Raw genomic sequence first — 25,856 nt, forward strand, 5'->3', positions numbered from 1 at the left:
TTGAGGTTTGTTCGCAGTTGTAGGTTTATGTGCAAAGTTGAATGACGCGTTTTTCTACTACTGCCAACTGAAGAGATCACATCCAAGGCATTATACTACAAAACTAGTGAAATTTTCAACTTCAAAAACAGTCTTTAAGCATTCATGTCTTCAAGCATTCCGTAAGTACGGTAAGCTAAACTTTGCCTATTTTTATAAGAATCTGAAAATTGAAGTTAGCAGAAGTTGATAAGTACAAAAAACTTTACCAGAGGTTTGTAGAAGGAGGGTAGCGTAGCTAAAATACACTCTCTTAGACTTTTTTAATGCATAGCCTATAGACTGACTTGTATATTTTTGGCGCAAAATACCGGCAAAACTTGTATATTTTTACAGTTTTTATGAAAATCGCCTCCACCGTCTTTTGTCAACTATGCTTTTGATAGGCTTGTGTTGACTTCCACTGACCAATCTACTGGTTTGTAGTTTCTTGTGGTCTGTTGGATATCTTTCGTTTATATAATCACACAAGTTTAGTAGCTAAAAAAACGTGTGTCGCATTGTTTTGTTTAAATGGGTGAAAAATCAGATCCTTATCACGTTTATTGTTCTGGCCCGGCATAAGGTGTATAGGGTTACAGATTACAATTTTCTGTTCTTTCTATTTGTGCCACTTCAACATACTAAACATGTGAAATAAAACTAGTATTTTCACTTCCTAGGCGCACATGCCATCAGAAAACTTAATTAGCTGTCGTCCTATAATTCTTCAGTGAATAATTAGATTTGTTGTCGCTTACGCTTGTCTTTAGCTACCGACTGATTGTAACATGATTCCACTAAAGTTAACTATTATTCGCAATATGCTGTTTTAAAAGTTTTATTCATTCCACTATATGACGCTATTGAAATAAATAAATCGAACTGACTTGTGCCCTTCTTAAAGCACTCGGTTGCCACTTGCCAGGTGGCCTAAAATTGTGGACAGAAAACGACAAATTAGCCTAATTTTATAGGCTGAAGCTATATTTACCACATGTAGTAAAAATAGCCTTCTTATAAAATTAGGCCAATTTGTCATTTTTTGTACGAATTTTAGGCCAAACCTGCCAACCGTGTCTTTAGGCCCCTAAACGTCAGTGTCGCCCAAATCTTCGACCCGCTTCTTTTACTTTAAACAAGCAAGCTGGTTTGACGTTAAAAATTAACCCTTCGATCAAGCTATCCTTTTGAAACAAGGCATTAAAAGATTGCTTTGAAGCTGAAAAACCTGTTAGCTTTGCTGGATCGAACATTGCTTTTAACACTGCATAGCCCCGCGAGATTTTGTCAAGCTTGTAAGCTGCTTTGTCTGCTTCCAGGTAGTCACCTCTCAGATATCAGCACGCGAGTTTGCCATCATGCTCCTAAGAACGGCATATATTTTTGATTCTATATTTTAGCTTTATTGATACAACTTTTAGTTTACAAATTTAACAATAAAAAAGCCTACTGTATTTTTAGATTAAGTAGCAAACCTTGTTGGGAACCGAAAAAGTTGTTGTATCCAAAAAAAAAAAGTTTTAAAGTTTCAAACTGTGTTTATTGCCGACGACTCACAATGAAGCAAACCGAGACTCTTGAAACATGGTATTCCCCAGGGTTGGTTCCACTTGATTTTTGTACCTACACCTAAGATAGAAAAATTACCGCCCACAAGCCAGATCAGGCATGTTTGCTTAATAGTACAAGAATACCCTCAACGTTGGAGACACGAACGAAAAGAGTTAGCCTATTTCCAAAATCGTATAGGGGTATTTGGAACTATATGACATGCTTACAAGCGGCACTGACATATTTGTTATAATAAAGAGGGAGCATGTTTACCAGAAAAGCTATAAAACTGTTTTGTTTGAAAACGTGATTTCGATTTTTGGCTTTGCAATGATGGAAATCTGCCCAATGTCACCTCATGTTCTACGTCATAGTTCAATATTTACCTAGCTCTTTTGGACTGCTCTATTTTGTGAATTGTTTGACAGTGACGAGATGTTCGATTGCAAGGTTATATTTGTCGACCGAGCAGTTTATACAGTTTGAACAGGTTTGCGTATTCACAGCTAAAGTAACGTTAGCAATAAACATGCAATAAAGTTGCCGTTATATGCTTTTAATTTCGATTTATAACATTTGCAGCAATTGTTAAATTTTAACTTGGTTCAATTTCAATAAAACAGTTTTAACAGTGTGGTAGATATTAATAAGACAGAATTTTAGAGAACACATCGTTGCCTAGTTTTGAGGTTGGTAGTTTTAGCTGCAACCAAAACGCTCGACGCAGCTGTGGACTAAACAGTAGTAAGCTTATAGAATATCAAATCTATTACAAGATTATTTAATACCGCAATATTTTATTTATTTTTATGACAAACCCGTGTTATGGGTATCTGTAGTAAGCAGTGGCGGATCCAGGGAGGAGAATGGGGCGATCTCCCCCTAAAACACAGAAAAGTAACTTTATTCAAGGTGTATTTGCAAAGTCAGATTAATGTACTGTAGGCCTAATCATTGTTATGTTTTGTTGAAATTTCCCCCTTGAGGCAACTTGTTAAATCCGCCCCTGATAACAAACATAGAAAACGTGTATTCTCTGTAGTCTATGTTTCTTTTTAAATAACTGTTTTCGTTTTCCTCTTTTCTTATTGTAAAGGAAAGTTCGATTTTTAGTTCAGATCCATCTGAAGGTGTATCAGGCAAGGATATTGCTGAAAGCGATCATAGATCGACGAGTAGTCAAGTGTCACCATCCCATTCAAGGTCAACAAGTGGTGCCAGCAGGTGTGTTGTTGGTTGTGATAATAACGTTTTTAATTAAGTATTTGCCTAATGTCGTTGAATTGGGTTTTATCAACAGTTGATGCTTGCTTGTAGCCAAATCTACATTTAGCTCTTGGTGCAACGTAAATAAAATACACAATATTTTAGTTAAATACAAGATACTGCTATTGATACTAATCATGTGCTTACTAAAAAATTTAAAAAAAACGCAGGCAATAGGCTGTCCAAATTGCTGTTACAAGTGCTGCAATGCTGCATGTTATGCCAAGTTTAAATGAAAGAAAAAATGTTTTACGAAGTTCAATTGGGACACGTTGATAAAGCTGCAGTGAGGCGAATAGAGGAACAACTGTAGGCTACTTTTAAAATTCCAACGAACAACACCATAATAGCAAAAATCGGTCATTTTCAGTGTAGTTATGATTTTGGCAAGCAAATTTGATTAATTATACAAAATAAAGATCGTTAATTACCAGTGAACGTGGTTTACTGTTTTTTCAGTGTTCCAACGTACAATGTTTTAATAGCCTGCAGTATTTTTCCTATTCTTCTACTCGGACTACTCATCTATAATTCATTGCTGTAACGTTCACGAAAAAACGAATTTAAATTTGTTGTTAAATGTTGAATAAATGTAAAATAAAATTGCTTTGTCGTCTGCCGTGCTGTTGTTTGTCTCGACTTCATGTGAAAGCCTTGACAGTCTTGAAGGAAAAATCGAAACTTTAAAAATTCAACAGCAACTGCTTATTCAATTTATGTTTTTATTTCAGATCCCAAGTATCCTTTAATGGTTCAGATAATGAGCGATGTGATTCTTTGGACTCTAGAGGAAATAATGACGAGAGCCTAGCTGGGAGCCATCGATCCATCGACCCTAGCTCCCATGATATGAACTCTCAGGCCACTACGCTTGACAAAAGACGACTTCGAAACAAGGTTTTTACGACGTTCTGTTATGTAACTTTACAGCATCATGTATAAGTTTCATCAACTCGTAAAAGTCGGTCGGTTGTTTACCATGCAACAAAACGTACAAATGAATAATTCATCACACAAGCAAATTGCTTCATAAAATAGTTTATTGTACACGGCTACTGTAAGTTCATAGGCAATGTTCACTTTGTCTCTTACGAATTTGTCGAAAGCATAGTTTTACTTCTTCCACATAATTTTGCTTCGCGGGTACAGATTTTGCAGTTTTCTTTTTTAGTAACAAGTTACACACAAGTGATAGAAAGATGCTTTTTATGCAGTGCTTTTGACAACTCTAACACGAGTCGATTGCATAGTGCAAACAGCAAAATCTGAGCTAACTTTGTGTTTGAAGGTTGCAAGAGAGAACGCTGAAGAAAATAGCAACATTTGCGACAGTCTTGTGAGCAGTGAAGGATTTCCGGTCATAGAAAGGAGTTCACCTGATCCTTTTTCTACGCATTCAACTGGTACGAGCTTTGTGGTATTTCGCGAGATTAAACAAATGAAGCAAAAAAGACATTGTGATTGTAGAATTAAAATCGACCTTGGATCAATAAAATTCTTCACATAGCCGCTCCGCAAATCGATATCATGTCAGGCTGCTGAATAGCAGCGCTTTATCACAGATTTCATTGTCAACAAAATTCTGTAACGAAAAATCCATGCATAATTGCCTTTCAAATTGTCAATTTGTTGAAATACCTAAGGCTCTTATTGTTAAATCCATTTGGTGAAAATCACTCAATGATGCACGTAAACCAGTATCCTTTTGCCCCACAAACGTATTAAATGAAGTAAGCCGAAGCCATGGGACTTTGTGGCACAAGGTGAACCTTCAATCAAATACAAACAAGTTGTAACAAACGCTTTTATGTCTCATTGATTTTTTTTAGTCAACCTATAACAGTAAAGCCGTCTTTCTAAGAAAGTTCCTTCAACGCTGTATGAACTGAACATTAATTCACGATGGTGCTTTGTATAGGAGAATACCGTGCTTCTGCCAGATTTGAATCCACAAAGTTACGCATCAATGTGCCATCGATAGATGAAGAAGTAGAAGAAAGCTCACCTCATTTGATAAAATCTACACCATCTTCGCCTCTTCTAAACAGTTCTTACCCAAAAAGCCACAAGACTGGTTCAATCAATGGTTTTTCTACATCACCTAACTTGAGTTCTTTAAGAATGCGGGTAGGCTACGTCGTTTTGCGCACCACCAATCCACCATATCTCAGGAACTTGTTTTTAAACGTTTCAGATGTAGGCTTAAAATTGTTAAAGAATCTTTGAAATGTTGATCTGTGTTGTGTGTGAGTTATTTCTTCATAGGCGTATAAACAATGCGACTTTCTTAAGAGTGTGTAAAAGTTCTTTATTCTTTGTTTGCCTTTTATATCTTTATGTCGCTCCTTACAAATTACAATTGCCCCACTGAGATGATCGCTGATTTTTAGCCTAACGTGCAATTTAATTTCAATCAGGAACGAAATCTAACTGAAGGCCCAACTTTGTCGAAGAAAGAAGCTAAAAATTTGTCTTTGCCCTTGGTAGAACCCAACAACAAAACGCAAAGGCAAGGCCAGCGAAAGAAAAAAGTAAGTGAAGAAAATAGATTACGGTACCAAGGCTCTGGCAACACTGTCTATTAGGCTACTTCAATTCATAGAATTATTTAAAACAAAATATATTTCAAATAACTTACTCTTAAAAATTTTGAATAATTTTGTTTCTACGTAAAATTCTTTGGTTTTTGTCTTGAAATTATTGTTGTAACTTCGAAATGAGGCGATATGCTAATTTTTCATATTTACAAGCATTCATCAGAAAAAACAATGGTTACAGCTAACAATTAAGTCCAATATATTTCGAAGTCGATTTCAGTAGCTGAGTAAAAATGCATAACTTCCGCGTGCTTTTAGAATAGATTTCTGTTTTGGCAAATAGCAATACGGGGAATTATTTGTTAGATATAAAAAGAATAAAGTTACGTCGTCAACTATTCATATTATAATCGGCATCAGGTTTAAATAAATGATTTTTGAATACATCAGCATATTCAGTTTTAAACTAATAAACAATAAATTTGTATTTATTGAGTTCCATTAAGGATAGGGATATCTTGACTAAGAAGCATAGCAAGCCAGCGATCCTCCATCAAGTATCAATTCAGTATTTTATATCAGCGGATAAAACGAAAAGTAGTTCCCTTACTTCCACATCTCAATCAATGTGCAACCACACTACATGAGAAGAATAAGTTTTTATTACCCTTGATCACTTACTCAAGCTCAGGCAGTAAATCAGTCCCTTTTTACGTTGATTCAACTTCTGCAGACGTTTAATCAATGTAAAAAGTACTGGTTTGCTGAGTGGTATATGCATTTTCTATGTCATACAAATGATACAATCAACCTTGTTTGAATTTACCAGATTCTTATATGTTGTTTAAACATCAGTTCAACCTTGACCATTTTTGTATTTCAGCGCTCGCCATCTTGGTATAACGTAAGTAGAAACGTCAGAAAGCTTTTTTTATATTTAGGCTGCTAGGCTTATGTGATTTAAGTTCAAAACGTTCTCAACGTCCTTTTTTTCTTTTAATAATCACCTTCTTTTCTGACTGACAAGCTGACTCTCCATGTTTACATGCGGAATAGACAAAAAATTGATTGCGTTTCTTGATGTCTGCTGCAACATTTAATCGTTGGTTTTATATGCCAGTTTTAATTCTTTACATTTCAAGACCAATTTTTGTTAGTTTGAAGAATTTTTAGCAAACCCAACGAAAGTCTAGGACCTAGGTTATTGACTATATTACTATTTTGACAGCGTCAAAAACCTCACGTATTCTTAACAACGTTCACTCCTCAATCACGGCAACACTTCATTTTTACAGTTGTCGTGTACGTTTTATTCAAAAGAATCATTTATTTATAGCGACTTGACACTTGAACGCATTTTGAGCAGGCAGCACTGATAAGTTGGCTTCTACTTAGCCGCGAAATCAGTCTTTCTTACATTGATTTAACGTCTGTGAAAAATTTGTATGTAACAAGGTCTGCACAATGTTAAAAGGACGGTTTGTTGTTTGGGTCGCAGTGATAACCGCGTTACTTTTACTACTCATTGAAATAACTGTACGAACTGTCATTATTTATGTCAGTCGTCTCAAATCAGCACACAGATTATTTCATATTGGAGTGCCCCGTAACCAAGCTCCAAAGAGGATACCTCACAATCCTCACAGCCCACCAATGCAACAACGTCCTTATGAATTCGCTGAATGAAAACTGGTTAGACTTATAGCGTCATACGAAACAAACATTCAGTTGCTGGTTCAGCATTCAACTACTCAGTGCTCTTTTCACTGCCGATGGTGTAGCCTACAGGGGTTCGATATCCATCGGGTCATATCAAAGGCATTAACAAGCAGCAAGAACAAGGACAAGTGGTAGGCCTATATTCAATGAACGAACGTCACAAATTGGACTATGTCCAGTGTCCACAACAAGAATACTGGTACAAAAATTGATATTTGCAAAAAGACTTTAGTTGTTGTAAAGCGTCAATGAATAATTAAACTACAACTATATATATTTTTGGGATCATTCTATGCTTTAGAAATGTTGTAAAAGCTTTAAAGCGAATTTACGTATCAAACGTCAGAAATAAAAGTATTCATACTCACACGTTTTCGGCAAGGCTCAAATTCACCTAACTGCTTTTATCCGGTTCATTCCATAATTATCTGATCAAAATTCTCACTGCCAGCATGGTAGAACCTGATAGCTATCGAAAGAACCTGATAAGCTATCAAATGCTTGCAAAGGCCTGCTGAGCAGTCGCTTATCTTATCTCAGTGCTGACGCCCGACTGCCAGTTAAAAATCCCCAGTCTGCCAGCAACTGTTCCAGAAAAAAAAGTTTTGCTTATTTAGTGGTACAGGAATACGCTTCATCGGTTAGTTTGATTGACTTGCAGGTAGCTTGTTGTTTTCACAAAGTTTTAGTTCTGAGTGAATATTTAATGCAATGTGTTTCTAATTTTAGTAACTGAGTCTCCTACAAGTCAGCAGTTGTGAATTGAGCAAGCGACAACTGAGCGAGCAATATTTGAGCAAGTGGCTGAAGTTCGTAAATGATGAAACAGAGCAAGTAAAAATGAGCAAGAGCAAGCCATAGATTGGGATGTCACCAGACAGCAAATTCAGTTTGGCAAGTGATGACCAAGCAAGTCCGACGTGAGCTCGTAAATCTCATTTGCTGATTTGGCAATAGTTGAAATGTAATTGCTGAGTTGAAGCAGTTGCTGAATTGTCACATGCTGAGTGGTCTGACGACCCAGTAACTGGGCTGCAAGCCGGTTTGTAGTGAGTTTTGTTTGTTTTGTTGCTTCTCTCTTTTTCTCAATTTCTGCTACGTTTGACATGTGTTGTTTTTGTTGTGATAGTCAAAAATAAAAACAAAAGAGTTGATCTGTAGGCTATTAGCCTATTACCGGCAATTAACCACGCATTTTTGATCTGCACTCTTGCGTGGTTGTTCAGTTTACTTTCTAAAGCTGCATGTTTAACATGGTGAGTTGTACTGTATCTAACAGTGATTAATCAGAATAACGTTTAAATCTGATGACTAACTGACATATTTTCAGCAGATGTAACGTAACAGGAGGACTCATCAATCACGTGATCTTAATCACGTGATCACCCTATTAAGCTTTGATGAACATTACTATTTTGTTGAGGTAGGCTATTAGTTGCAGCTTCCATTTAAACTACACAGTCGCTACTTAAAGCTTATACTTGTTGACTACTTAAACTTACTTTTTGTTTGGTAAATCAGAACTTAACACCCACACACAAAAAAAGTAGCCTAAAACACAAGAAAGTAGGTTAATTTAGTACAAACGCGCTTAGACGCCGTCGTAGTAGTTGCAAGATCTGTTATGATTTGTTGTCATTTAGAGTGAGATTTGCAATTACGACTTATTCTGTCGTTTTTGTTTTTTGGTTTGACTCAGCAAAAAAAACTTTTTTTTGTCAACCCCCCAACTAATCTGTAGCCTACTGTTTCTTGACTAGATGTCAGTTCCCATTCAGCTGGCAGTGGGTTTGTAATTAATGCAAGTCTGAAATTGCAAATGCATTCGATTGCTTGATCAACGATTTGGTGTTTCACATTAATTGGATATGCAAGCGTAGTTCTGTTGCAGCTCTCAGCTCATCGTAAGGTCATGCCCAATTTAAAGATATATTTTGATTTCATAATTTTTGTAGAAGACCGATCCACGTGGCAGTCAGCATATGTAGTGGTAGTTGTGGAACAGCCAGCGTTGCGTTTCGCTAATTTTTCTTACTTTTATCGAAACTTTTCAATGAGAACTTAGATCAAACATCTTCATAATGGACACGCTGGTAGGAATGAGAAGAGTTTAAATAGGCACTGTTGTAGCCTCTGTTACGATTTCGTTAACGTTTCAAATTTATCGGTGTTTTAAATAACGTTGAATCACCTTTGCCTGCGTAAAGCGACTCTGCTCTAACTGTAATAAAGAATTGGGTATAGCCTATCGTCGATCTGTAAGCTAATTTGCATTTCCTTAATTTACTCTCTTCTTAGTTAAGTAGCCTTCTTCTTCTTCAATTGCCTTGCCTGAACCAGGCATCGACGGCCTCAGATGAATAATTAGACCAAATGTTCCTATTATATGTTGCATGGATGATTGTTTCTGTTTTGTCGTTAAATTGTTCCAGATGTGTTTGTCTTTGTCTGCCAGGTGCCCGCTTTCCACAAATTTTACCAGTTAAAGAGAGATGCTCCAGTTTTTGCTTTCTTATTACATGGCCGAGAAATTTATATTGTCTGGTTTTCATACTTTTTAACAGAGTTCTGGTTTGGTTCACTTGGTGTAGAATTTCTTTATTTGTTTTCTTTGCCTACAATTGTCTTATATTTTCACAAAGTTATTAGGCCTTAGGGGTTTCATCAAGCAGGCAGCTTAGGTGTTTGTGTCTAACAGTGTCTTACAGTTTGCCTAACACCCCGAAGAGGTATTCAGATTTGATTTTGGTGATGTTGAATATGTTTTCACGCAACCGGCCATACAGGCATACTATACTATACTATACCACGGTCACACGGCCCACGTCACACCACAGGTCACACGGCCGTGAGAGATTGGGCATGTAGAGTGTAGGCTACTGTATAATCTTGAAATACACAACATAAATTTTGCATTCGAATGGTCTCAATCAGCGCTTTTCAAATTTTTAGCTCACAGCTCTGTTTTACTGACAATTCTTTGGTGGTCCTACTGCGAGTTATAGTGCAGTAAAATTGCAATAAAAAAAAAGTACAGCAGTTCAGCCAAGGCTGCATGTACACAGTTAATAAACCAGCTTTAAGAAACAGCAAAGTGTAGCAGAAAAGTTTACTTCTGTGCTGCAATGCAATAGTTATGAGATGTTGTTGGGTTGGTAGCATTGAATTCTATTCCCAAACAGCTGATGTCTTTCAGTCTGTTAGCAAAAAAAAATCCGTTTCTATTAATAAAAATTTTAGTTGTAATGACTCGAGTTAATGATCTCATAAAATCACCCTGATATTAGTCCGCCGTATCTGACGTCACAAACGTTTTGAAATGACCCATGAGACAGATGGAAAATTGTTCTTGCCAGCAATCTCAAATCTTTTAAAATAAAAATATTTACACCCACTGTAATTGCCATCGCTTAGTATTTTTACTAATTTTTTTCCAAATGTGTGTGCAGTATACTTGTATTGAAAAGCTTGAGCTACAACCTCACGCAATGTATTTTTATTGGCACTACCCAAGTATCTTATGATTAAGAAAAGTTTGTTTTTACAAAAAAAAAAAATGTTTTTTCCGGTTGCTTATGACAGAGAACGTGTTCTAAATTAATCTCTTATAGCCTACAGTTTCCTGTTTGATCGTGCAAAAACAACCAGGCCTAGCTAAGTTAGAGGTAAAGGGCGTAAGCAGGATATACTGTATTTCAACACTACGCTAAACTAAACACAGTTGAAGTGTGAATTGTTTTATGCGAAGTAGGCCTACTTCAACTAGATCTAAGCGCCGATTATAGCAACGTAGCCTATCTAATCGTAGTAGTCCGGGTCAGTTTTTATTGAAATAAGCATAACCATGTTCAGAAACTTTTCAATCCTGGCATACGAAAACGCACGGACGTTACGTTTTAGAATAATTGAACCCCGGCCATCTGTGCTTTGGCTCAATCTTTTAAATAAAGTAGTATGCAAATTCAACGACAACCGAACTGCCGCAGGCGCGTTAGCAAAGGGGAGAACATTGTTATGATACATCTCAATAGTTAGTTTCATTTTTAATAAAGGTCAAAATTTCGCCTTTCACTCACATAAAAAATGTTACATCCAAAACTTCTATCCGTCGATAACCTCATAAAACTTTTTTGGAAAAATTTAAGCTGATGGCAAGCAGGACAAGCGATGTGACATGGTGATTTTCCACGCAGCGCATGAATCTTAGCGTTTAGTGGTTTCGAAACTGCAGAGCTGCAAAACGTGCGTGGTTTCCCGCCTGCTACTGCCTATCAATGGCTGGATACGCTATGACGCTCAACAGCGGTCATTAGTCATTCACGTCATCTGAGCAAGATTAGTCTATATAACAGATCAGAATTAGAAAGCTATTCCAGTGTAAGCAACTTATTAAGCGTACGCAGCTTCTGTTGAAGGTAAATCATCTAGTTTGACGAGCCGGTTAGAATTTCATGCAGCCAGCGAGCAAAGTTTAAAAAGTTGTTTGAGTTCGTTTTTGCTTGCACAATCAACGAGGTCGAAATTTTACAAATATAATCTGACCGCTGGACCATAGTACAAAGGTCACTTTTGATTTATACCAAACAGAAATAAACGATGTCTTTCGCTGGGCTAAGCGCAGGTAGATTCAAGTGGATAAAGCAAGCCAAAGCATTCCCAATTTTTACAACTTGTTGAGTATAAAAACAGTAGACTAAGCTTGCCCTACATCATAACCAAGTTAGAATGTATCATTTTTGTGACAAGTAACTCCTTACGCAATTGATTTCAACAGTACCAAGCATTCGCTCAGTTAGGCCGCAAAAGTGTTAAAAACATTTTGCAAGTAAACCACCATTCTGACCCCTGTAGCCTAAAGCTTTATAAAAGTAGATTGTAGTTTTGTTAACGTTGTCGAAAAATGTTATTCAGATAAAGTTTAAAAGCGATGAGCATGGTTGGAACTTTACCATCACATCGCCTTGATTCAAACCTTAGTAAGATTAAGAGCATGCCTTTACTTTACGATATTTTGCCTGAAAGAAAGAAACCATCAGGAGAAATGAACAGCAACGAAAGTAACAAAGAAACAGTTGCACAAAACACGTCCAGCTCAATGTTGTTTTCTGAAACATACTCCAAAGACGACGAATCAGTCGACAACGTTTCTGAATCTGAGTCTTTAGCCCTTTCGAATACTGCTGAGATGAAAGGCTACGACGACGGCGCAGCAGACTGGGAAAACCATATGGTCTTGATTGACGGGTCTGATGACAGCGAGGCAGCGTCTTACGAAATCTCCTCAACGCATAGTCACGCCGAACTACAGAAGCACAAGAAACGGAAGTCTGACCCATTCAAGCTTAAGAAAGTAAAAAAAATGCTACGAAAGACATTCTCTGATCATGATGCCGCAAACGCTGACAAAGAATACGCAACTGACTTGAAAAATCCATTGTCTTCAAATCATACCATCGCGATTGAAAATGTAAGCAACAAAAAAGTTTTAAGTAAAGAGGCGTTATAATCTTTGCTAGTGTGAACAACAGCAGATGACGTTATACCGATCTAAGTATTTTTTCCGTTTTTTTACGTCACTTGAACGTTTGCTAAGGTCGGATTTACGGTGCGTGATGTCATGCCTAATTGTTTTCACTAAATCAGATTCCAATATACTCAACGTCCGGTCTTTGCACGGCAAAAGCAAATGATAGGAAATCATAAAGGATTAAGTTAAAACCACATATAATGTCTTTTAAAACTATTAAAAAAGCTTTTTTTTTTAAATTTCCGCTTCCTTTAACAGATCCATAATATAGAGTCACTTGTCAGTTGGGTATTTTTGTTGCTGGTGTTTTCATAAATTTCCGATTTCCACTAATTTGCATACCGCACGCAACATTAATTATATTACTGGGAAATTCTCATATCACGAACCGGCAGGCCGCAACAAACTAAATAGCTTTTGTTCCTCATTTCAGGTCTTGAGTCCATCTTACAAGCAGAAAGCTGACGACTTCCACAAATTCTTTAAAAATCTTCCAGAATCAGAACGGTTGCTTGCAGGTAGTTGGATTGTAGGCTACTATTGGTACTCAAAAGGACGTACTAATAAAGCATAATCACAGACAAATACGATGGTTTAACTTCTCCACACATTATGATGGAGGACGTACTAATAAAGCATAATCACAGGATGATAATAAAGCATAATCACTAGATGAAGGTGGTGTGTTTCTCAAGTGCTGTTTTAATCGTATTGATTATGCTTATACCTAAAACATTTCTCTCGCTCTCTTTCTCCTGTGGAAGTTGGTAGTCTTTTTGAGAAGCATGTTAATAAAAACTAGACTGAAAACATTTTTCAACATCGACAACATTTCGCTTTTATAAAATGTGTACAACTGTACATCTTAGTTGTTCAATATTGCAAGCTCGTGCCTGCCTTGCAATTCCAAAACAATGCATTTGGGTATCGTATCTTATCTGGGAACCGAAGGTATCGACATCTTATCTGGGAACCGCTACCTCAAGCAGTTTTACTTGCTCTATCTATCAAAAAGCAAAGCAGCGTGTTTAAAAACGTTTCGCTTGAGATCACCAAACCAATCTTAAACAGTAAAACAGACTATTTCTCGGTTAACTGTAGAATGTTTTTCTCTCATCTCATGATAAACTATTTGAAGATTACGCCTGTGCCTGGATGAAGGACATATTGGTTCAAGGAAGACTGTACGTTTCACAAAACTACGTCTGCTTCCATTCAAACATATTGAAGTGGCAAACAGTTGTAAGTTCCAGATTGTGATAAATCATATTTTCACTAGAAATGTATGGTGGTGTTTCATATTTTTACTAGAAATGTATGGTGGTGTTTTAATGTTCGCGGGCTTTTGCCACACAGTGCCCACATAGACAGAACCTATGAAGAGTAAACAGATTGATTGAAAATAATTTTTTTTATTCTCAGTTTTAGTCAGATTACTGCTTTTGTTCATTATCCTACTTATCATTTATATCATCATTGGTTTTCTTATGTATTGTTATTTGTATGAAGTATTTTTAACGTTTTGTACATTTGCTTATTTTCAGCTCATAGCCAACTTTGAAGATATTCAAAATATAACGAAAGAGAAAACGGCGAAATTCATTCCCAACGCCATCCAGTTTCAAATTAAAGGCCGCGACAAAGCTCCCACTTTTACAAGCTTCACTCAAAGAGACAGAGCTTTTCAACAAATCAACAAACTCTGGAAAAACTTTCATGCTGATAAAGTAAGTTGAATACAACGAAGGAAATATATTGAACCGTTATTCGAAAATAAATTTGATGTGTCATGTCATATTGTCTCTGAGTGAGACCATCTCCAAATAAGATGTTGAAACACATTCTTGTTTTTTCTTCTAAATACCGTATCAACGCCTAAAAAAATGGCAATCATTAAGTTACCAAACAATATATAGAGTAGAACCAGCTACTGTGTGTGCAAAATAATTTAACGCCACCTGGATTTCAATCGTACGATCTGACTTGACACCGTACAAAGTTGTGTAGAAAAAAGTCACAGCCCTCTTTTAAACTTTATAGCAAATTGAGTTCTATGACGATGCTCGCCCTTTGTTCAGGAAGATGGTCATTGGCCAGGCTCTAGTAAATTATAATTGCAATGAATACCCATTAAGAGTTGATATGTTTGCAGCCACTCACTGTGCAAGAGTTGTGGAATGAAGTGCAAGGTAACGACCGAATTGGTAGTTCTGATGAAGATGGTGGAAAACCTGGTATGTGTCATTTATGAACATATTTGATGTTCCATTCCCTGGTGCGATGCCTGTTACTCATTGAGAGCGCATCGCATAAGCGCAGTTTACGATGATTGACGGGTCATAGTTGTAAGATTAGAGAAAAACATTGTCACCACCGTTTCCTTTTTAATTGATCTTAATTAGACCACAGAACAAATTTCAACTTTTCTCACCCTACGGAAGCAACTTAAGTGCTACCGCTCCCCAACGGTGTTATTAATGTCTGCAAAAAGCAACGTTACGTCCGTCAATGTTGTGCAAACGTAAAAACCTTAGACACGCTTCCTGTGTAGACCAACAGGCTGTAGGGAAGTTACAGTGGGACAACCACCCGATAGTATATAAATCAACAGGCCAACCACAAACGAATTCGAGCAAGATCTACCCAAACCTTCATACGAAGAATTCTATCACTGAATGAAATGTTAAAAATTGCAGAAACTGAATGAAAATTGTAAATTATAGAGACTTTAATTAAATGACTCTGTAACGACCACCAGTTGCAATATAAATTTGAATTTTCATGGCTAAAGAACGTAGTGAAATGTGAATTGAATGTTTTAAGCTGAAAGTTAACTTTGTATGTTTCAGCATCACCTGTCACAAAAGCTCCGCATGTGAATAAAAGCAAAAAAAGAACGAAAACAAAAACCACTATGGCGGTAAGTATTGTTAATAAACACTTGTATTTCAAACAACTTCACAACTTTTAGTTTTGTTAGGTCTTCAATTCTTGAATGTAGACGTATTTCCGTAGAAGAAATAAGCTACATTTCACTGCAACTAAACTCAAGTAACTGAAACCACTATAAGCAAAGTAACCTTTACAGCTTGTTTCACCCTTTGTGGGATGGTCAGAAGGTTCTTATTCAAGTAGAATTAATATATCTTCCTCAGGCTAATGGCAGTTGCAACAAAGAAGACGATATTTCATCAAACCAACCCGACAGTCATATTAATGGTGACAAGGTGAATGGATCAGCAACAGAACAATCAAGTGAAGGAATTAAATCTTCATCTCAGGTATATTGCAGCTGCAGTGTACCAGTACAATGCGTAGCCTCCCAATGTGGTTGTTTGACATCAATATCTTGTGTGTCAAATGGTCTATTTGTCGAATACCTAAACATTATTAAGTTCAACTTTAATAGCAGTCAACAATGATCATAATGAAGCATCAATTACTTTGTGACCAACTTTTCGTCAATGAAAAGACGGTGAGACGTTATGAAGTTTTGTAAGTTGAATCATGGCCACCTAAAGATACGGCCTGATTTGTCACATTTTGCAGAAATTTCCAGGTTTTTCTAACTTTAGGCGAACGTTTAAATAAATTTTTCTAAAAATTAGATTTTTAGACTTTCTTTATTCTTTTCCCCAGATGACACAATAGGTTTTAACATCCTCACATGATAAAAAACAAAGAAAATTTGATTTCGAAGATTTTAATCAGACTGTTAATTTTCAATAACAGTCTGATTTTGGTTGCTTCGCTTCTCCAAGGCAACAAAAAAGTTTTATGTCATTATGAAACCGCAAAAAGTAAAAACATCTAAAAAAATGTCAGTCAAACACTAGCAGTAGCTGTAATCAAAATCTGCAAAATGTGACAAATCAGGCCGCATCTCCAGGTGGCCATGGTTGAATATACAGCTCCTGCATTAATAGCGAAGCATTTGAAAATAGTTTGTATCAGTCAAATCCTACTGCATTCCTGTGCTATTCCTAGTGAGCTCTAAATGAAGCTTCAATCAAAAGTAAGATTTCCCCACCTGCAGCATGTCTGGTGTCTTCCACAAGTCACAAACATAAACGGCTTACATTGTATGCTCCAGCATTATGTTATTCTATTGGCAACAAGTATGGACTGGTACATCCCAGTCGAGACCAGTTGCTTCCGGCCGGTGCGCGTGTAAATTAAAACACGTTACTGTACCATTCTTTTTGTTTTCAGGAGTCACTTACAAATGGTTGTAGAGGATCATTAAAGGAAGACAACACTGGAGAAGATGACAACTGTGAGAATCAATAGATGTTTATGACATGATTGATTGATTGGCGTTTATTTTGTTGCGAGTATAAATTCACACATTCATTAAGCAAAGTCAAATAATACAAACGATCACGTAGAATGTGTGGATACTGCAACGGGTGGCTGCGAAGTGACCTGGAAGGTCTTCTAGTCAAGCAGCCACCTGTCAAAACATGTCAAGTCAAGCATGATTTTAAACAAAATAAAAATTGCAGTGAAATTGATGTGATAACGGTGCCTGTTTTGGAGTCGTATCCCGAAGTTGCCTTGGAACGGATGTCTTGGTATTGTTTCATTAATGAAGTCAGTTTAACACAATGTGTTTACAGGCCCGGCAGAGCACTGCAAAGAGGATTTACGTCGGACCTATCTGTCACGTGAATACAATGTAACGGCTTCCACCATGTTTCAAACTCTTTTTGCAGACGAGAGCACATTCATGAAAGAGTTTTTAGAAGAAAAAGGAAGCCACAGTGAGTCGGCTTAATCCAGTTTCTCAAACGAGTTCGATTTTTATTTGCTGACAAAGTTGCGATTCACACGTTGCCACCATGCCTGAGTCACGCACAGAAATTGTGCATAAGTTTGCAGCTTTGCAAGTCGGCAATATTGAAATAAAGCTGCAAGTATTGTTCAATTTATCAAAGGAAATACTGCTTGAGAAGATTTTTGTTTTAATTGTGTTTGCAATCTGACACATGCGTTGTTTGATGTTATAATTATAGTTCGCAATCTCCGGATATTGGAGTCGATACGCTGAAGCAGGCATGACAGCGCGCTTGTCGTCATTGCACTTTGCAGCAGCTTCAACGTAGTGCAAATACCCTCAACCTTAAACTCAAGTTTCTCAGTTTACACAACACCTACCGTTTTGCTATAAATAATTAAATATATTTGTATCTCTAAAAAGGAGTCCGAAAAACTATGAAAATGGGAAGTTTTAGAGTACAAGTCAACGTATCTGCAAAAAATTGTTTCAATGGTGGTTTCCTCACAGACCCTCTTCCGATTTCCCAATTGGAAAAAAATCCACCTGGCAACACTGCTTTGTAAAATGTTTTTGCTTTTTGGACATTACCTTTGTTAGATTTAAAAATTTTGAAATTTGTTGTTGATATGAGTGGTTTTCCTCTCACTGTGAGCCTTAAATGATTTGCATCAATTGACCGCTTCTAGCTAATGCACGGTGTCAGTATTTCATTCATTCTAAATTGAACAAATCATTGCAGACGTTGAAGTTGGCGACTGGGAAGAGGGCACAGGTGAATATCATAATCAAAAAGTGAAACATCTCTTCTACGCTCTTGCCTTGAACAACCCTCTTGCACCAAAGCTATCAAAAGTCGACGAGACACAGGTATTTGAGTGAAAATTTTAAATAGCTGCCATGTAGCTACACATTTTAGTCGTACGATAATGAGCCTAACTGTAGAAACTAATTACATTTTCGCAAACGTTTCGAAAACTAAACTGTTTTTTTTTTTATCTTCAAATATAGAATTTACTCATATATCGTTTATTGAAATTCATTTTATAGCAAACATTGCGTTTACATCTTCTGTACCGTTCTATCATTTGTGTTTAACTGGCAGCAATAATAAACTAAACTGCGTTCCTCATGGCTTTTTGCAAAAAAAAAAAAAACGATTTTGTAACGTTTTGAAAGCGTAATTGTAAGCGTTGCCAATTTTTAGGTTTTCTACAGCGAAAAGTCAGAAACAAACCGCAGCTACGCTGTCGATTGCACTGCTCGTATGAGGCAGGGTGTCCCGTATGCAGACTACTTTGTAACGGTGATGCGTTACTGTATTCGAAAAACAAGCGGCGATGCTTGTGAATTAAGGTAATAGTAATACGTTTGGACCCTAAGATATAAAATTCCAACAAATTTACCTACAAATTAATTGCTAACATTGGTTGCATGCGACAATGTCTAGGGACGGTATATTACGGGACGCGCAACTCCGTTGTTCCTTCAACATTAGAAGGGTCAATTGCCAATTTGACATTTTTTTTACGCTTTACTGCAGGCTTGCTTTCAACTAAAAACCTTAAATTACTTTAAAACCAACTTAACTCTTCTTATATAACCCATAAAAAGTAAAATATTTTGTAAATTAGAAAAAAACGTAACCTTTCTAGTGTTTCGGATAAGCCAAAAGCGGATGAAGTTTCGCATCCCTATGTTCTACTATCCCTAGACAATGTCATGTTGCAGTCATAAATACTCGTAATACTCTGACAGTCTGATATCATATATTCTAATATAGAGAGGCCATAATAATGATAACATGGGCCTTAATAACCATGATAATAATAGGGACTAATGATACATTTAGGAATAGGCCTCCCTAATGTCATAAAAAGATAATAAACAAAATACAACGAGAAATTCCTAAAATAGAATTTAAAGTATTATATGATTGGGAGTAACCGAACTACGTTTGCATAGTAGCCTAATTTCGTAAGTTCCTTGTTTTATATTTATTGAACATAACTTTTGATATTTTGCCTACGAAAATTCAACATCAGTCTACAGTCACTGATGTATGCTGTGATACTGTTCTGATATGTGTATGATCAACGTTAAATTAGCAGCCAATACATTTTGGCAAATTCTACTGCGCAACTTAAATCACGCCATGCAAAAAAGACCTTTGTACCAAAGTTTGAAAATGAATTGCCAAACTCTGTAAGTTAAAGTGACATGTTTGTACTGACATCAAATAGATGTGTGCTGCAAAACATTTTTTTCTACACAAAAAAGAAGAGTTTAAATTTAAATCTATGCGCAATTTGTACAACACCATTTATGTTTGAACATTGCAGAGTTACTGTCGATATCAGATACATTAAGACGCCTTGGGGATTAATTAAAACGTTCATTGAGAAAAATGTTGCCGGAGGAATGACTGACAACTTCAACTTATTAGGTAAATAGATGAGTGACAGAAACAAGAACTTACATGCTAATTTGCAAGTTGACATTGTATTGAATACGTCATGTCTTGTTAATGTCTCTCTCTGACGTTGAATTCGGTTTCGGCTGGCTTCGGCGTATAAGTTTGTTTGTACACGTTGCTTCAGGGATAAGTGACTTGTGTATTTTTCAAAACGTGTTTGTTTCTGATTCCATCACAGACCGGAAGTTAGAAGGTTTCTTTGCAAGAAATCTTCATCAACGGCGACCAAACTCCTTACCATTGTCAAAAAATCAACCTTCAGCCTCAAAGTCCCAAAAGCGCCCCAACAAGCCCAATTCGCAAGGTACGGGAACGTAGCCATTGCACTAAGTGCGTCGGGTTTCTTTTGACGTGTGCGTCTGTCCACGTTTTGCGAATCAGTTTTGAAAGTACGGTCAATAGCTTATAGCGACAGCCTAAGCCAGATTAGCCAAACACAGAGGTATATTTGTCGTTACCACTAGGACCAGAATACAGTAACTACACTATGAATGGTTTTCTCTTTGGAAGCAGCTGACTCGATGACTAATATAGTCTTTCGCTGCTTCCTGTCTGTTGTTGAATATATTTGTACCGGTTTATATTTGTAGCGTATACTATTTTTCGAAGCAGACAAAATAAAAGATTTTTCTCTCTCTCTATTGAATTATCCGACAATTCATACCCGACTCATTCACGGAATGGTGAAGTTTTTCTCTGTCTACTAAATGTTTGCATCTATCAGAATTAAATTTTCAAGCTTAAATTTTCATTCAAAGAAAATGAAGGGGTGTAGCCTACCAGCAAACATCTGTAGGATTGGCCCATGATACTAGAGAAGGATCCACAGAGGATACAAACTGATATGAATGAATCAACAAGTGAATAAAAAAATAACAGTTAACCTCTCAAGTACATGTAGCTCCACACAGAGTGAAATTTACATGCCTTTTGAGTCTTTTTTATTTCTTTAAAAGTAATGTCTAAAAAGACATTATTGACCCAAAAAGAATGTCTAAAAAGACATTATGAAAAGTGACTACGGACAAAGGCCAGTGTTTGGAATGGCGGTGAGATGGCGCAACGGATAGGCGTTGGCTTTTCAATTATGCAAACCTGGTTCGACTCCCGGCTGATGCTGGTTGTTGACAAACACTGCTCACCTCTACCCAGGGTGTAATAAATTGGGTGGGCGTAGTTGCTGAAGTAAAGGCGGCCGAGAGAAAGGAACTGGCCACCCTACTCTTGTTAGTGCCGAAGGCTTAGTACAATGAGAACCTTATCTTCTCATCCCCCGATGCTTGAATCAAGTATGGGACCCACCTTTAAAGAAATAAAAAAGACTCAAAAGGCATGGAAATTTCACGCTGTGTGGAGCTACATGTACTTGAGAGGTTAACTGTTATTTTTTTATTCATTTGTTAAATTTTCATATCTTCTTTTTCATGAATTTTGATGAATAGAACGAATTATTTGCTGCAGTAAACTTCCAGATATTCCATCAGGTTATTAATAATTTATTGTCCTATAATCTTCTGCAACGTTTTTGAGAAAAAAATGTGTTTCTTGGTAAATCCTGAAAAACGATAGAATGTGAAATTGAGGAGTAAATTATAATTCAGATAGTGGTAATAATAAATTTTTATCACCTCCATCTTTAGGTCTTTCTTCAAAACAAAATGGAAAATCATCAAGTTTTTCATCGCTTCATAGGAAAGACACCAACAATGCCACCTCTTCCGATTCTTTCACTGCTCCACCTAACAGAATCGGCAATCAAGTGGATCCTCCTAAATATCACTACAAAACGGAAACAAAGAAATTGAAGCTTTTGTCAATGTTTGTTTTTGTTGTGTAAGTAAAAAATAAGAATATATTATTATCTATGATCATGTTCTGAAACGTTATTCAACGAAGCTAATAGCTTACTTCTATATTATGGTGTTTTTATTTTTGTTGATTGTGTTGTTATAATATTGCCTTTGTCAGGACTTTTTTCTACCTTCTTTTGGAAACTAAAAGCTGTAAAGTTTATACTAAATATTACACTTACCTTTTCTCTTCCCCCAACAAAGTTAGGAAACCTATGTTTGATCGCACTTGTCTTTTTTGGGATTTTTTTCTGTCTTGATTTGTTGATAACAACTGTAGCTCGCGCAAAATTAACACCACCTCCATTGTAGGTTGAATCAAGCTGTATTTCTACGGCTTCAAACAGCTAAATATTTTTTTTGCCGCATTGCTAAAACCAAATCCTTGAAAGGCCAAAGAAATCCTGCCCCTGTATGCATTGTGAAAATACTGTGCAGTCAAAAACGTGTACAATGTTTTTGCAGCCTCTCGTTGTTACTGTGGAGCCACTACACTATGTATAAGCGGTTGGACTTTTTAGAGTCTTTGCACTCATCTGTTTCTTCAACTCGGCTGGACCCTTCCAGACAAAACCCCAACAGGTAAGTTGGGTTTGTTTCGTTCATGACAGATAAATGATAAACACGAGTTAACAAATGATAATTTCTTCTTATAAATGCGTGTAGCCAACTACAACTGTTGCATGCATTTAATTTGGCAACAGTACAATTTGAGCATTACAGGGCTACGAAAACGGTTTTGAAGTAAGTTGGGTTTGGGTGAAATTAGTTGTAATGAAAGGAGAAACATAGTGACGTGCAATGTATTTTGGGATACCGTAGCCGACGATACTGAAATTCAATTTCAATTCAATTTTATTTTATGCTGCTGGCTCAAACATGTAGAGAACGGCAAAGTAAACTCACGAATTTTACACCAACAAAAGGAAATGATGGCAAACCCCAAAGTTTTAAAACATACATCGATAAAACAGTGTTATAAACACTATTTTGAAATTGCACAGTCACCAAACCTAGAAGAGACATAGAAAAACGAAAGCTTTTTTACAATTAACACTTACAAGTGCAATACGGGCGATCTAAACTTTATTAAACACAAAAAAATCCAAAATTAAAAAAAAGCATGATTGTCGCCTACTTCAAACTAAGTCCATCCCTTCAACTGTATTTGCTTCAACTTTTAACAAGGTTTTTTTCTGCTTACTTTGGATATGGTTTACTATATTTCGCGTCCATTGCAGCATTGTATGGAACAGCGTAGTCACTATAGTCACAAGTACCATACAACACAACAGACAGCTGGAAGTAGCATAAATGATATTGCATTGTCACCAATTCAGCTTCTCTCCAAAATAGTCCACAGCTGCGGCTCTCGAGCGGTGTGGAACCTATATCCTTCAAGCGTCGCGCCAGAGCTTTCACCGCTTGGCAACAGTTAGTAAATGACAAAATATATTTTTTCCCCTTTCAACATTCAATTAAATTTCAGCATTTATGACGTGTTGGATGATGACGCGGTATTGAAAAGATTAACGAGTCTCGAGCACCGATTGGAGGGTTTGGAAGTCATTGTTCAAGAACATGTGACCTTGTCAAATCAACGGCAAATAGCTCTGCAGAAACAGGTAACCTTGAAAAAAAATATTTTAGTAGTTTCCAGAGTTATGCCAGACTTGCGGTGATTAACGCCTAAATACCTTAATATTGTATTATACCTCATACTAATTAATTACCATTAATGCTTCAGTAGGCTACTGTGATTAATGCTTTGATGGTATTACCTTCAAATATACTAATATCAGTGAGTGTCTTGCAAGAAACAGCATAAAAGTTAAACATGAAAATAGATAAGAAACTCATAACTATGTCCCATGTGAAACTAAAGGTCCAGACGACTGTAGCGATGTTCGTAGTCAATGGTGTCGGCCTAGGCTACGTTTAACGTTACTGAATTTGATAAGTTAATGCGTTTGTGCGAAATTCTTTTTAACAAGTTCAATAAGATTTATTTTCTTGTACTGAATGTTTATGTTAACCAATGCAGTCAGTGGTGAGATTCAGCCGGTTTGCGCGAACCTCTTCTTAAATATAAAAAAAAATTGCAGATTCGGTTCCTGGCCAACTTCTTCGAGTAAACCTAATATCATCGCTGTAGACAGAGTTGCCAGATGTGGTTAATGTTAGTCGAAGGGAACCGGTTGCTAACTAGCCTGAATCCCATTACTGAATGCAGTGCTGTTGGAATATTTTTATTGTAATTACACAAAAGTTTCCAAAAAAAATAGCTTATATGCTTCTTAAGGATAATGGACTTTGCAAGTCGTTTTTTTTTAGCTGAATCAAATTTTAAGAGAAATTCGCCGCAGCGCTCCAACGTAACGTTTGCCTTCGTCAACTGTTCGAGAAGCTCTGGCCTGCCAAGCACCTTGCTGATTACGTAACCTTTCATTCATCAACATTTCAAAGCAATATTCATTCCAATATTTTCACTTCTCGTGTTGGTGATAGAAAGCGACAGATGACAAAATTGTGAGGGGAGGTTTCGCAAATTCTTACGGACACTGAACAAGAATGATTTGGAAGCGTGTAGCCATGGGCTTCTAAATAGTAGAATCTGGACTGGAAACGCAGTGGACAACAGTAGGCCAAACAGTTGGTACAACAGTTGGCCAACAGTGGGCCAACAGCCAAATAACTAACCCCGTTGGCCCACTGTTGGCCAACTGTTGTACCAACTGTTTGGCCTACTGTTGTCCACTGCGTTTCCAGTCCAGATTCTACTATTTAGAAGTCCATGGTGTAGCCGTACGTTTTCGTGGAAAGTCACCCCCTTCTATTTTTGATTGTTGCACACTGCTGATTGCTTCTTTACTGTGTTTCGTTGTATGTGACCCACAGGTCAAACCCGGTGAGTTAATCAGTCTTTTTTATATTGATTTAACGTTTGGAAACGTTGAATCAATGCAAAGAAGAAATGGTTTGCTGCCTGAAGCAATGGCGTCTGGTTGCTTGAAAAAGTTAGCTATTTTTATTTAATTGTCAAAAATAATGGTAGTTGTCGCTTTCAATATCCATCGGTACCCACCAAGATAAAATTTTACTTTTTATGTTGATTCGACGTTTGTAGAACGCATTTTGCTCTCTGAGTTTAACCCTACTACCAATTCACCTCTATTCAAAAATTATGTCTTGTTGATTTTTCCGTGATTTCCATTTGGTCAACGCAACCTATTCCAACTTGTGCAAATAAAACTGCAATAAATTTCACTCTTTTTATTTTTTATTATTTGTAATTTTTATTTATGCGCCAACAACACTGTACTTCTTTGTTTTCTCTTGATCAAGATGCTCTAACGTGCAACATGGCGTCTTGAATAGAAGCAATATCAATATTCACGCAGTGACGCTGCTGTGCCGAGCACAGCCTAACGGAGCTAAAGTCGTTTGATATCAATTTTTTTTTCTTGAATGTACAGTACAAGAGTTGTAATTAAATCGTAAATTTGCTATATCAATGTTGTAGTTTTTGTTTAAATATGCAAAGATGTCCTGTTGTGTAATAAAGTTTTAGAAAAAAAAACACTCATATCCTATGCTTGATGGTTGTTCGTTTGTTTGCAGTGGGTAAGTTACAGCCATCAGCGTTGACAGAGGGCCCAACAGTTACTTTTGGACACGGGACCGAGATAACTTTAGGGGTCTGTAATCTTTTCAAGGCCCAGGAAATTGAAAAAAAACACCTCGTGTTCTTTGAATATAGCGCGGTTTTCTTAGAAGCGTAGACTCAAAAGTTCCATTAGTAGGTTACTGGTCTCAAATTATCCTCTTCAGCCCTGTGTAGTGTGTACTGTACAGCTTATTGATATTTCATAACTGGATAAACTCAATGCTTACACGTGTAACGTTACGTTACAGGGCCTGGATATTTTTTGATCGTATAGGCCTAAAGGTGTAAAATTTATTGTGCTTTCAATAGTTCTTAAACGCGTTTTGAAAAGTGACTAATGATATAAACGTTACTGATTTTTTTTCATCTGGGAAATGTCTTATCACGTTACAATTCAGCTATTTAAAAAAACATCTTGTTGGAGGCAGGCTGGTTGGTTTTTGAATCTTTATCCTCGGACTGACA

The 25,856-nt window shown here is 36.8% G+C and overlaps 1 protein-coding gene across 2 annotated transcripts; it reads left to right on the forward strand.

Annotated features, from left to right (window-relative positions):
- LOC145783241 (protein Aster-C-like) lies at positions 1 to 25,317 on the forward strand. Of its 2 annotated transcripts, XM_082595054.1 has the most exons (23): positions 1 to 161; positions 2,686 to 2,796; positions 3,570 to 3,735; positions 4,127 to 4,241; positions 4,757 to 4,965; positions 5,256 to 5,369; positions 6,259 to 6,279; positions 13,055 to 13,139; positions 13,760 to 13,863; positions 14,166 to 14,348; positions 14,774 to 14,855; positions 15,471 to 15,541; positions 15,777 to 15,902; positions 16,834 to 16,897; positions 17,241 to 17,384; positions 18,141 to 18,268; positions 18,606 to 18,754; positions 19,741 to 19,844; positions 20,053 to 20,178; positions 21,515 to 21,707; positions 22,190 to 22,306; positions 23,214 to 23,349; positions 24,059 to 25,317. In XM_082595054.1, exons 1-23 carry the CDS (start codon positions 145 to 147, stop codon positions 24,101 to 24,103), a joined length of 2,610 nt encoding a protein of 869 aa, XP_082451180.1. In that variant the 5' UTR covers positions 1 to 144; the 3' UTR covers positions 24,104 to 25,317. The 2 variants fall into 2 exon arrangements, with proteins under 2 accessions (XP_082451180.1, XP_082451181.1); XM_082595055.1 differs by lacking the exons at positions 1 to 161; positions 2,686 to 2,796; positions 3,570 to 3,735; ... (2 more) ...; positions 5,256 to 5,369; positions 6,259 to 6,279 and adding an exon at positions 12,050 to 12,561.
- Positions 25,318 to 25,856: the final 539 nt, after the last annotated feature.

This window comes from Aplidium turbinatum, chromosome 14 (assembly GCF_918807975.1).
Source record: "Aplidium turbinatum chromosome 14, kaAplTurb1.1, whole genome shotgun sequence".
In the NCBI taxonomy this organism is placed as follows: Eukaryota; Metazoa; Chordata; class Ascidiacea; order Aplousobranchia; family Polyclinidae; genus Aplidium; species Aplidium turbinatum.

Coding starts and splice junctions, on each gene's coding strand:
- LOC145783241 (XM_082595054.1), top strand. Junction 6,280..13,054: donor GCTCGCCATCTTGGTATAAC/GTAAGTAGAAAC, acceptor TCCTCATTTCAG/GTCTTGAGTCCATCTTACAA. Junction 18,755..19,740: donor GGCGATGCTTGTGAATTAAG/GTAATAGTAATA, acceptor TGAACATTGCAG/AGTTACTGTCGATATCAGAT.